The 12,117-nt window shown below is 36.1% G+C and overlaps 1 protein-coding gene and 1 long non-coding RNA gene across 3 annotated transcripts in view; one reads left to right on the forward strand and one right to left on the reverse strand.

Moving 5' to 3' along the window:
* The window catches only part of LOC125222286 (magnesium transporter MRS2-11, chloroplastic-like), an 11,006-nt gene extending 481 nt beyond the window's left edge, over positions 1–10,525 (reverse strand). The window contains exons 1-12 of one of the 2 annotated variants that reach the window (XR_007176511.1): positions 10,300–10,525; positions 10,049–10,119; positions 9,611–9,696; positions 9,426–9,516; positions 8,821–8,889; positions 8,199–8,279; positions 7,940–8,102; positions 7,783–7,828; positions 7,264–7,344; positions 7,056–7,138; positions 6,645–6,688; positions 6,386–6,557 (exon numbers count right to left, since the gene is read on the reverse strand). Coding sequence is in view for 1 of the 2 variants with exons in the window: in XM_048124808.1 (XP_047980765.1) it covers positions 6,462–6,557; positions 6,645–6,688; positions 7,056–7,138; positions 7,264–7,344; positions 7,783–7,828; positions 7,940–8,102; positions 8,199–8,279; positions 8,821–8,889; positions 9,426–9,516; positions 9,611–9,696; positions 10,049–10,119; positions 10,300–10,471 (1,083 nt within the window). In the remaining variant the exon portion in view is untranslated. Of the gene's footprint in view, positions 1–6,034; positions 6,558–6,644; positions 6,689–7,055; positions 7,139–7,263; positions 7,345–7,782; positions 7,829–7,939; positions 8,103–8,198; positions 8,280–8,820; positions 8,890–9,425; positions 9,517–9,610; positions 9,697–10,048; positions 10,120–10,299 lie in introns of those variants that run through there. The other variant, XM_048124808.1, reaches the window with a different exon arrangement.
* On the forward strand, positions 2,780–3,273 carry LOC125222288. The gene is made up of 2 exons (XR_007176514.1): positions 2,780–2,846; positions 3,040–3,273. It is a non-coding gene; the product is annotated as an uncharacterized LOC125222288 (long non-coding RNA).
* Positions 10,526–12,117: the final 1,592 nt, after the last annotated feature.

The following is a 12,117-nucleotide window of genomic DNA, read 5'->3' on the forward strand; positions in this document are numbered from 1 at the left end:
CACCTCAAAAGCTAAAGCTCCTTCCGAAATTTCCTTAACTTGGTCTTAGATGACGTTCGAAGACGTCCCTTTAGGAAATAAAATGATACTTAATTAGATTTTGAGATATCCGTTAAGCTTAAACATGAATGCATCCTAAGTGCGTGATCATTTTATTCTTCCTCTAATTTTTCTAGAAGAGTTCTAGAATTCTTGAATATTAATTAAATCAGTAGATTTAATTAAATTGGGAAAAAATTATTCGCTTAACTTGAGGGTGTTTCCTCCTAAGCCATTCATTTAAGTACTAAAAATTTGGCTCGAGGTCTATTCATCGTTAAAGCATCACAATTTCATAAAATTAATCATTTGAGCTCTCATTCTAAATTCCGGAAAGAAAATTCAGACTTATCCTCGTGGAAATAAATTGCGAACCATTAATTATTAAATCCATAATATAGTAAGGCCCATGATTTAATTAGATTCCTCACACCTACTTTAATTTAATTAGTGGCCCAAATAAAAAAATGCTTACACCACTAGCCCATCTCATTAACTAATATGAGGCCCAAAACAAAAGAAATAAGGAGAGGCCCAAATCTAACCATAACCCATCGACCTCTCCCTCTCTCTCCCTCATTCTCCCAACCGAAACCCTAAGCGGAGAGAAGTGTGGCGGCGCCTCCTCGTCGCCCGCCGCTAGATGCTCCGGTCGGCGCCTCCCTTGCGCCGCCGGAGAATCTGATGTCCTCCCCCCACAAACCCTCGGTCTCACTCTCTTTCAAGAACGAAAACCCCAAAAATTGATTCTCTAAATCAAAACTCAAATCTCTACACATCCCATCTCTCCGCCGTCGACCGCTCTTCTCCGGCGAATTCTTTCTCAAATCTGAAATTCCTAGACCGGAGAGCCGAAAGGCAGCGCCTCCCTCCTTCTTGCCGCGACGCAGCGCTCCAGGCTGCTCTTCCTCGTGTAGCGCTCGAGGTGGCTGCTGTCCGAGAGCTTGGAAGCTGCTCGTCGCTGCCTCCCGTCGCCGTCGCCGACGTCTCCAACTGCAGCCGGCGCCGCTCGGTCCGCTTCTCAGACCAGCGCTGCTGCCGCCTCTCCCATCCTCCTCTCCTCCGTCGAGTTCGCGTCGTCCTGACGGATTTCCGGAGCTCCTTTGCTCGCGGTCGGCCACAGCCTCCGTCGCCGCCGGTTCGTCGCCGGACAGTCCTTCGGTTGTCGGCCTAAAGCTAAGTCTTCTGTCATAAAGCCTATTTCCCTTTTTGTTTACTTCGATTCTTATTAAGTGTGAGCTAGTTTCTGGTCTTAAACGTGAGTTTCAAAAAGAGGCAAAAAGTGAAACTGCTGGGCAAAAATAAAAAAAGGGCTTAAGCCTATTGTTCTTGTGCTTGCTCTAATGTGTGAAGTGGACTAAAATTCTGCAACTTGCATTCATGATTCATAAGCGTAGGGGTGAGGGTTAGCTATGGGGTTGCTACTGTGTTTAGATAAGAGCAGTAGCTTAATGTTCCCTTGTTTCATTATGATGTAAGATTGTTAAGTGATGGTGTTCTACATGAATGATATGAACTAATATTTGGAAGAAAAAGATGGAAGTGTATTACCTCTTGGAAGTAGCTACTGCTTTCTATTGATCCCCTGCTCTTAACACTCAAACTATCTCACTTTCCAACTTGCTATTTTCACTCACAAATTCTGATTGAAGTGTTTGGGGTGAAGAAATGAGGCTAAGTGGAGACACACATATTTATGGGGCGAAAAGTTGGGTCAAGAATTTGTTAGCTGCAAAAATCTGGAACTCCTTGATTCTGACCAAGATTTGAATTGGCTTCTTGTTTGTATATGTAGGGAGAGCAAGAGGTTGTTCGGCTTGGCCTGATTTTGTGTACCTTAGGGGAGTTAATGAGGCTGACCTTGTTTGGTTTATTGCCCAGCATATCTCTTGTTCTTGATCCCCAAAGCAGCCTTTTACTTGACACATTTTGGTGCTACTTGGTGTACTAGAGTTTGACTAATTAATTTAACTTGTTCTCACATGCTCTCATAGTACTTTGGTTCATAACTCCCATTGTTTGCTTGTGGCTGGTGAGAAACAGGTGCTGCATTAGGGTGGAGGATTTGCAGGCTTGACTTTTCCCCTTTTGGTAAGTCTTTGGTCCTCCATAGCAAAAGAAAGGTTGTTTCTTCCCTTCTAATAGTAGTCCCTTAATTACTCTTTGTTCCTTAGCCATTAAAACTTGTTTTTATCTTGCAGGTGAGAGTGAAATCTCGGCTACTACCTGGCTGCACCGCGAGCGGGCCTGGGTTCGTGGTCTGGGCCGACGGGTCTGCTCGAAACGGGCCCTAATTTGGGCCTGGAGAAAAGGCCCGAAGTGCACTCCAAAGTTTATTTTCCTTTCCTTGTTTTCTTTCATAGAGGACTTTGATCCATGTAATCTATTTTATTAGTTGTTCATTTTATTGAACACGAAATACCATTCGAAACACTTTATTTTTCCGAAGTGTATCTTTAGTCTGTTTTAACTCGCTCACTTACTTCTTTAGCTTTTACTTTGCAACTAAAAAGATTAAGTTTCATTAAAGGCTCGAGTTCCACTAAAACTTCACGAAAAGAGAGGACGTTACATTTCTAGTTCCACATTAATATATCGAAAGCAAACTAATGGTGCGGGTATGACATTAATGTTACTATTATTTTTAATGGTTTCGTATCAGAAATTAGTCTGACAAAAAATATCTTGCAATCATTACTCTTAACATTTTATTCCGTGGTATATATTTGAACTAATTCTGATATATATCTTTCACAGTGTGCTAGAAGACTTGTCTGAAAGTATCCTTGCAGTGACCACGCGTAATGGTATGTCTTTTTAAATACTTCGTTTGTCCCAGCCTAAATGACACATTTATTTTCCATACGTGTTTTGTAAAAATGAAAATGACAATAAATAGTTAAAGTGAAAAGAAAATAGAGTAAGAGGGAGAATAATGTGGACGAGAGATTGAGATTGAGATTGAGATATGAGAATTAAGATAGTGGATATATTTTGCAGGTTCACATTGTTTGGATATAGTTGGTGCAAAAGACAGTGATCCAGAATGGCTGGTGACGCAAAGAAAAACAGAGGTTAAGATTATGGAAGGATGGCTTACAACATATTATGCCGATCTGAAGGCATAAAATATGGACAATCGTGGAGTCAAAATGTACTTAATTCCTACACTTATAGTAGGATTTGAATTAAGTTCTAAATTTCCCACTTGATAAATAAAGTAATATGCTTATTCGATATGAGTTTGTGTCCTTAAAATATTAAAGTTATCTATCTCATGTTATAGAGCATACGAGGTGCCATCCACATTCTATGATAGTGGTTCAACTTTATGGGTACGCTATTATACTTAAATTCATAGCGACACTCTTAATAGAATGAATGTAGAGAATATAATATTAAAATAATATACGTAGTTTTATATATTAACACAATCTTTTTTACATTTAGTATGGTTAAATAGATGCAATATAATATAAAAAGAAAAGGAGTAGTATTTAAAATCTTACATGTATAATTGTATATTATTCACTTTTTCAAGAATTGAATCGTAAACAAATACGGCAATGAAGAATTTACGGAAAAAGATGGAACTTCTTTATTGAAAAACAAGCAAGAAGAGATTTTATAAGTCTCAATTGAACCAGCTTATACGATCGAAAAGACTCTCAAGCTCGATCTCTCTGTTCACTCTCTCACTTTCTATACAAAAATGACTAGGCCCAACTAACCCGTTGGAACATAACGTAACAAACTATTGTGGGCTCTTGGGCCTGACTTTCTGTTGGGCGTCCAAGAAACAATTCAGCCGTATTCATATTATTGGCGATTTCAGCAAATAATTTTGGAGGGATGGAATCAAAATAATTCTGCATGGTGCCTTTTTTACGGCAAACATCTTTTTCTATACTATTCATTGTTCCAGTATAACTCTCCGTTTCATCTCTTTCTATTGAACAAGTTAATAATACCTGACGGATGTTGCTACATATTGTATTTTTTTCAATTAAAATAAGCAAGCATGTTGATGTTGCTACATATGATTTTAGTGGATGTTGGATTATATCTTGATTTTTCCTGTATCACTGCATTAATTCGGTGACATTCTAGGAAGAGTGATTTTGCTTAAATGTGGAGAATCACACGCCCATTTTTGAAAATTTCTACCCTGCCAATACCTCATACCTCTGTTATATTCTTATCATTTGTAACTTCACTTGCTAAGCTCCATTATTGTTTTCATGAATCTGGTGATAGATATATGTAGCTTTGAAGGTCCAAAAGAGTGCACAGCACTACACTGAAGCAGCAATGCATTGGTTCAGATGTAAGCTGTCTTTTTGTTATCCCCTATATCCGTGTTCTGCTTCATGTCATGATTAGTTGTGGAACTTGTTTAACTTCTCCGAAGCTGCCTGCATTGGTTCAGATTTAACATTGGCATGTTTTTCTTTCTTGTCAATTGCACACAACTCTGTTGTTAAGTGGCTTTCAACTCCTTGGTTTCAAGTTTCAACTCTATTTTCTTTTTGTGCTTAGTTTTCTTCCTTTGTCTTTTGTTGATACCACAATCTCTGAAATCATTTCATGGCCATCAATTTTCATAATTCCAATCAATCAACATCTGTTGTTATTGATGAAGATGATTAATTATATATTGTCCCCTACTTGTAGGATCATTTGGCCCTGATGATGGAACTTCTTGGAATGATGCCCAAAACTAAAAATTATTAAATCTCTATCACAATATGTTCAGTCAATTTTTTGAACCTTGGCCATGTATTTACTCGAAATTCTTGTTTTCCTACGCGATAAAAATAGATGATGTATAGTAGCACTAGCACCTCATGCTGTCCGAGAAGAGTTGTACACCTGACCGACATTATTTCATTGTAAGAGGAGTTGAGCTCTCATATTTTCATGTGATTTTTCAACTTTGATTGTAATAGCGAAATTATTTCTATGCGAGTAATGATCAAGATAAATAGTGAACTATAAAAATAGTCGCTACGTATGTTAGGTCAAACGCTAGAGGTACCTATGTTTCAAAAAATGCAACATACCCCTCTACGTATGGATATAATATCATTTGAGGTCCTTATTCACTATTTCCAGTCATTCATGCCCTTTTCCCCTTCACTTCTTATCCAAAATGCCACTCCAAGGGTGTTTTGGTCTTTCTTATTTTTATAATTATTATAATTATTACTTCTTTTTCTATTATGCATTTTTTTTTATTTAAATACTTAAAGTTTAGATTTATAAATTAGTCTACTTACAAATTAGATTTAAGAGTATTACGTATTTATTTTTTACACTTTTTACCTTTCTATATAATATTACTATGATATGATTTTATTTTCAAAAATACTTTTTGTAATTAGAATTTTTAAAAATAAATATTACACTGAAAAAGAAAAAGTGCAAAATACAAAATATTGAACAAATAAATAAATACATATAAAATTTGATATTTTAATTAGAATTTGTAAGTATATTAATTTATGAATCTAAATTTTAAGTATTTAAATAATAAATGAAAATAGTATACAAAAAGTAAAGAAAAGTAAGAGGAATTGCGTTTCATTCCTTATTTTTTTGGCACATTTAAAGACAAAAATGCCCTTAGTGGCATAAATGTAAAAAAGAGAAAGAAAAAAGGACATGGATGACCAAAAATAGTGTAAAAGGACCTCAAATGATATTATATCTATACGTAGAGGGGTTTGTTGTATTTTTTTAAACATAGATACCTCTAGCGTTCGACCTGATATACGTAGATACTATTTTTGTAGTTCACCCCAACATAAATTAGCCCCTTGTTTAACTAATGTTGCTCAGGTGTTGTTCAAAGTTATCTTATTACAGTTAAATCTCTTTTATGTGATTTGCAAGCTGCTAGACACTAACAAAATATAGCAAATACAGTATTAGCAACATCACGAGCATCTTCATTCCAAGTCACAAAAAAGTTTTTAAAAAAATAATTGGAGAGTTGATGAAAGTAGGTTCAAGTTGGGAAAATAGAAGATATCTAGAAATGAGAGAGCAATACTCATCCTAAGCTACATACAAACATAATATCGCAATCAGCACTAATAATCATTATTTAGCTAAGAGATAAATATCTACCCTCGGATATGAGTAAGCAATGAATTAGGTACCTACTCACCACCACCACCTACAACAATGCATTATTATGAGTTCTCTTGTTCACTAGTCTCGTGCTTCACATGAAAATGTTACATACTGATACAGCCTCCAGTTGGGTCACACTCAGAAGATGAAGCATCGCACGTCATAAGCAACTGACTACCGCAGGGGCTCTTTAACTGTATATATATACCAACACCTTCATATAATCCTGTATTTGTCCACATCCGAAATTGCATTTGGTGCCGATTATGGCGTTTCTCTGATGTTTACAAGATCTTCTTTTGCCTGAGGTATGCATACATGATAAAGAATCCAAGCAGAGCACCCACAAAAATTGCTGATGTTGTTAGCCAAAAGGCGAACTGCAAAACAAGTTTTCACCAGATGAAATGATATGATAGTGCCTGAGTGAGGATGATACCACGTAAGGGAGAACAAGTTGATCATACCACACGTTCTTCAAGATGCGATCTCAAGTTCATGCCAAATATACCTGCCACGTTTGGTGTAATGTTATGACAATAACCAAAACTATAGCATCCAACAAATGTATCTTCAACTGAATTTCTGTTTGTAATAAGCTACTACTTGATTTAGGCACAATTCAGTTTTCACCTTCTAAAGGGCATTGAAACTGAATACAGATTCCATGGTTTTTTTTCACTTTGTTCATTGACCATACCAAATACTACTACTATTATGTATCATGTGCTTATGCAAAGAGCTTAATTGTAGAATTTCAAGGAGAAACTCCATCATAAGCTTCCAGTGTTCGACATCATTTTGCAAACTAAAAGAAAACCAGTTTCATCAAATTACCAAGATAATGTATAACTAAGATAACTCTCATCGGCCAATACCTGCAAATAGGGCACCAACTCCCACACATAATGCCCCAACCTGAAGGAGAAGTTCTACTCGACTTACCTCAAGTCTCCGAGAACTGATAACATAAAAAGATAGCAATACAGTTAAGGCAGTTACAAGAAAAACCATTAGTGTTGGCATTATAATGATAACAAATACTACAAAAAAATGAAGAAAAAGAAGTAATTGCAAATAGCAAACCTCAGGTTAACGGCAATTGAATCTTCCATTTCCTTTGCTGAATCAAGAAGCCTCTCTGCTTGACCATGACAAGATTCACATCTGCCATTACATGAAATAATTTAGTCTGTAACTACTACAATATGACTGAACCGCCTACTGCAGCCTCAACTGTTAAAAAAAGGTGGCTCAGCAGAATAAATGAAGTAAGGAGATAAGGAAGTATATGGTCAAAGAAAACAGACTCTTCTTTCCTCATCAAGGTTAAGCTAAAACAAAGGATTGTTTGGTACGGAAAACCCAATAATAGGACATTCTTGAACACAGTTTCTCAAAGATAACTATACCACCTCCCCCACACCCACCCCGGGCCGCGGCCCGCGATCTACGAGTTTATAGACATGAGGGGTAGCACTAACGTAACAGAGTAAAAAGCTTCAAATATGAAAAGATCTCCTACACTGTCATAATAGGCACCACCAATGTAACCCCCTTCCATTCCAATGAACTGATGGATGTCAAGGAATGTCAAGGAATTACCTTTGGAGATAATTTTCCAAAAGCATTTCAATCTCTTCTTCCTCTTCTGAGAAATCCAAGGACCAATACTTAGATCACAAGTTGTACAATTTCAAGTGATTTGTGCAGATTATAGATGTAATTTATATTTTCATGAATCAAACTTGACGAGACTTACCCTCAGCTATCTCCTTCTCTAAGGGAACAGAGCATTCCATATCATCATTTTTTGTCAGAGTGCAGTTTCTTCCCATGATACATATTCTCCGTATTTCATGGGTGTCCTCAAGGATATCAAGCAACATTTGCTTCAAAGCCCCGGCCTTTGAGCCCAATTCTACCTTTAGTCATAAAAAAGTGTGTGAGTAGCTAGTTATGAGTTGATAAATACATTTTAGCCAATACCAAGATAGCCAGAACTAAGTTGAAAACTATACTAGTGTTTGTTTGCTAATTCGAAGTTCTTCCAGTATGTTGGCAGTCAATCGATTAGGAAGAACCTCAAGCAAACCCTGGACCTGCAAGAAGAGTAATAGTTACAGAAAATAACAGACAGTCACACAATAGCTGTATATACAACTATACAAGTAAGCTTTGAATATTCTGCTATATATAGCAAGAGGATATATACATTTTGTTTTTGTAAAACAGTTTAGATAAATATCTATGTTGGACCTGGCAGTAGAAAGCATTGCTTTCTGATTCCTTCTGGAATGCACATATGAATGAGAACTGCTGTAGCTCAAAACTAGTATGACGAAATAGAGGTTCCAGGCACCAACCTGTTAATAAAGGTTTAGGTATTCTTTATCTAGGAAGTTGGGCACAGAATTGTTGGATGATGTTCAAAAGTGAAAATTCTCATGTCACCCAGGCTTTGGAATGAAACTATTTAAGTTTACACATATTTTATGACACTAATAGCATGGCAGGGATGAATAGTTGAAACTCAATGGCTTCAACTTAGAAAAAGTAGATTAAGACAAAACAAACTAAGGTTTCAGCATAGATGGAGTAGTAATTACCAATAACATTCAGTTACTAGTATTTCTTACTTACACGTGGTTCTAAATCCAATAGTCTCTGTTCCATGCCTTGTATTCGAGAATGTAGTGCTGCCTCAACTACCTGCAAGCATCTCAGTGAACAAATGTCAGGCTATTTCAGCAAAAAGCTTTTATTGAAGCATTTTGTTAAGTAATGAAATGATGACCAGGACTGAACTACATGTAGGACTAAGTGCCTAGACATGTTAAAAATCTTTATGAATTTTAACTTGCAAGAAAGAATACAAGTTTTCAAAATTTTCTTCAGTGCCATGATTCAATCATAGCCCTCCAAGAGAGAAAACTATTGACAGGTCAACAATACCCTAAGAAGTAAGAAACATCAACCAAGCCAATAATTCCCTTACAGAATTAGCTCTTGTGATTCAAACTATGAGTTTCTCGAGGATCTAGGACTGTGATAGTACCTACAGTTGATTGCATTGAATCAACTTGAACCTCTAAACCATTGCAAAGAATGTGTGTGAGAATGACTGTAATCCACACGCCGGGATTTACTCATGGAGAAAAAATTTATTCGCAAAGAGTGAAGTGCTCTGATTCAAAAAAGCAACACCGAAGTTATTAATTGTTGAAATGATTCATGAAGAAATCTACCTCAAGCACAAATGGCATTGAGGGCCCTCCATGCATGTTCTTCGGGTTTAAGCGGGGTAACAACGCATCAATAAAAGCTTTTCCTGCTCTCCTGTAAGTTACCAAGAAGTACATTTTGGTTCACTGAGAGAATGTGAGAACTTATAAAGAATTGACAAGAAAAGTTGATAGAGGAGGGGGAATACCGGTTATAGTTGAATATATAAACACGTTCTTGCATTGCAATCGCACGTAAAGATCCCAAGTTCAGCAAAATTGCATATTCCCGTACCTTGTTGAGTTAGAAATTAGACATGCAATCATTATGAACCAGTTGATTTGTGAATTCAAAAACTGGTTTCCATGATTAAACCTGAAACATATGTTTAACCATTCAATTGAAAAGTACGGGAAAAATGAAAACCAGCACCTATATGATTATTTATCATTGAAATTACAGTTTTCTAAATCCGAAGTGATTTACACACAGAACTTTATATATAAGTGAGGCAGGCAGATCCAGTTTTGTGCCAATGCAAATTACGTTTAATACTTGAAATTTAGACCGCATGGCTAACAATCTGAAGTGAGGACTTATCATAAGTAATTACACAATATGAACAATAGCGATAGTAGTTTAGTACCAATATTGAAGGCATTGTATTGGTTAACCACAATGATGGATCAACGCTTCTAACATCTCGTGGTCGGAGACCTGAAAAATATGTTCCCAGAGAAGAGAAACAGAGTTTATCAGAAAGAGTCCACAAGTGGTTACTTTAGTAACAAGTAACAACAATCTTAATAGTGAATAGACATGCATAGGATTCTCTGTTTCTCTTATTGCTTACTGTATTTAGCAAATTAGGTTACCATGAATGAAACGTGTACTCACCACTTGATTTTAACAAGTGTCTCCGATTAATTTTCCGCGTGGAAACGATCCCAATAGACTTAACTTCCACGACCTGTTGAAGTGAAGAAAGAGCAGAAAACAGGTCCTTCCGTTGAATGAAATTCAAGTGACAATAATATTGAGAAGAAAAACTACATACTAGTAGTAGCATTTAGGTTGAATAAATTATTGTGATCCACCCAAAATGTATGTTGTTTTCTTATCATCCAATTAAAAACCAAATTCGCATATAAAACAGCTTCACCTGAAGTTTCTCTCTCCTCGGCCAAACACTTAAGCAGGGGACGCGGCTGACACAAGAACAATTTGCGGGAAAAATCTTGCTTGGACTGCGATAGCGAAATTCCAGTGAAGATAAGGCGGAATTGAGGGGGCAATTGCAGGAGAATTGGAGAAGGCATTGTTGTAGAATGTAGAGAGAGATGAATAGAAGCATAGTCAAGATTCTGAGGCTACATCCGAATATATAGCTACATGAAAATCCAACAAGTGAAATCTATATTGACGATATCAGTATAATGTGTATGTGTAGGTGGGGAATAGGAGTGACAGCGAGAGACGATGTAAGTGGTGGTTTGAAATGATTTTGTTGTTGGCTGTGGTCGAAAATTCAGTAGCGAGGGCCGTGTCGTTTTGTCCGTTACCACGTTCAAACCTCTCGTCTCTGAAGCTACAACAAATTTGGACCAATTAAAACCCGTCTTAGTAGTACTCCATAATATTTCATGTTTTCTACTAATTTCTAAAATACTGATAAACAACGAATATAAAAAATAAAATAATACTAGTACTATTATTAAATCAGTAATGCCTATTCCAGCCACATCAATTGATTAAATATAGTAGTACAAACAAACTTTGTTCATCTTCAATTAGAAAGGCTAAGAAATTTCGTTTAAATATTCATTTCTAATCTACCTTTTTCAACAATTTATTTGACTACCAATCTATCATTGAATCTATCATGAGAATATGGAGTAGTTATTTTTATAAAGGAAACGTGAAACGAAATTTTATTTATGGCAAATACAAATTGTTAGTTATTTTTACAAAGAGTGAACTTCAAAATTGGTCCATGGACTATGAGTTTATGAGTTTATCTCGAAAATGGTCCTTGGACTTTAAAAATATCACCAGTCGTCCCTGGACTAAGGGTTAATATCAAAAACGGTGCTTTTGCTCTGTTTCGAGACAAAAAAAGCCCTTTAGAGGGGTTTTGAGGGATTTGGGCAATTTGGTCTTTTTACACTTTAACATTTTAAATCTGATACTCCCTCCGTCCGCGAATAGGAGTCCCGTTTTTCCATTTTAGTCCGTCCGCGAATAGGAGTCCCGGTTCACTTTTACCATAAATGGTAATAGGGTCCCACATTCACCTTACTCATTCCACTCACATTTCATTTAAAAATAATATATACAAGTGGGACCCCTATTCCACTAATTTTTTTCCACCAACTTTTCTTAACATTTCTTAAAACCCGTGCCGCCAAGAAATGGGACTCCTAATGGCGGACGGAGGGAGTATTATTTAAGTTATGTACTAAATCTGATATTATTTCAAAATTATCATTCTTCTTCCCTTTTGCTATCCTTCACTTTGTTTCTTTATTTCAATATTAGATTTAATTTATAAAATTAAATTTTAAATTTTGATTTTTAAATATCAATTAATTTTTTTAATTAAAACTATTAATTCATGGACACTATTAATATTAATTAAAACTATTAATTTTTGTTATTTAATATAATATTCAGCTGAATTGAAGAAGTACAGAAAAATAATATTAATCATGATGG

Source organism: Salvia hispanica, chromosome 4, assembly GCF_023119035.1.
Source record: "Salvia hispanica cultivar TCC Black 2014 chromosome 4, UniMelb_Shisp_WGS_1.0, whole genome shotgun sequence".
NCBI classification, from domain to species: Eukaryota; Viridiplantae; Streptophyta; class Magnoliopsida; order Lamiales; family Lamiaceae; genus Salvia; species Salvia hispanica.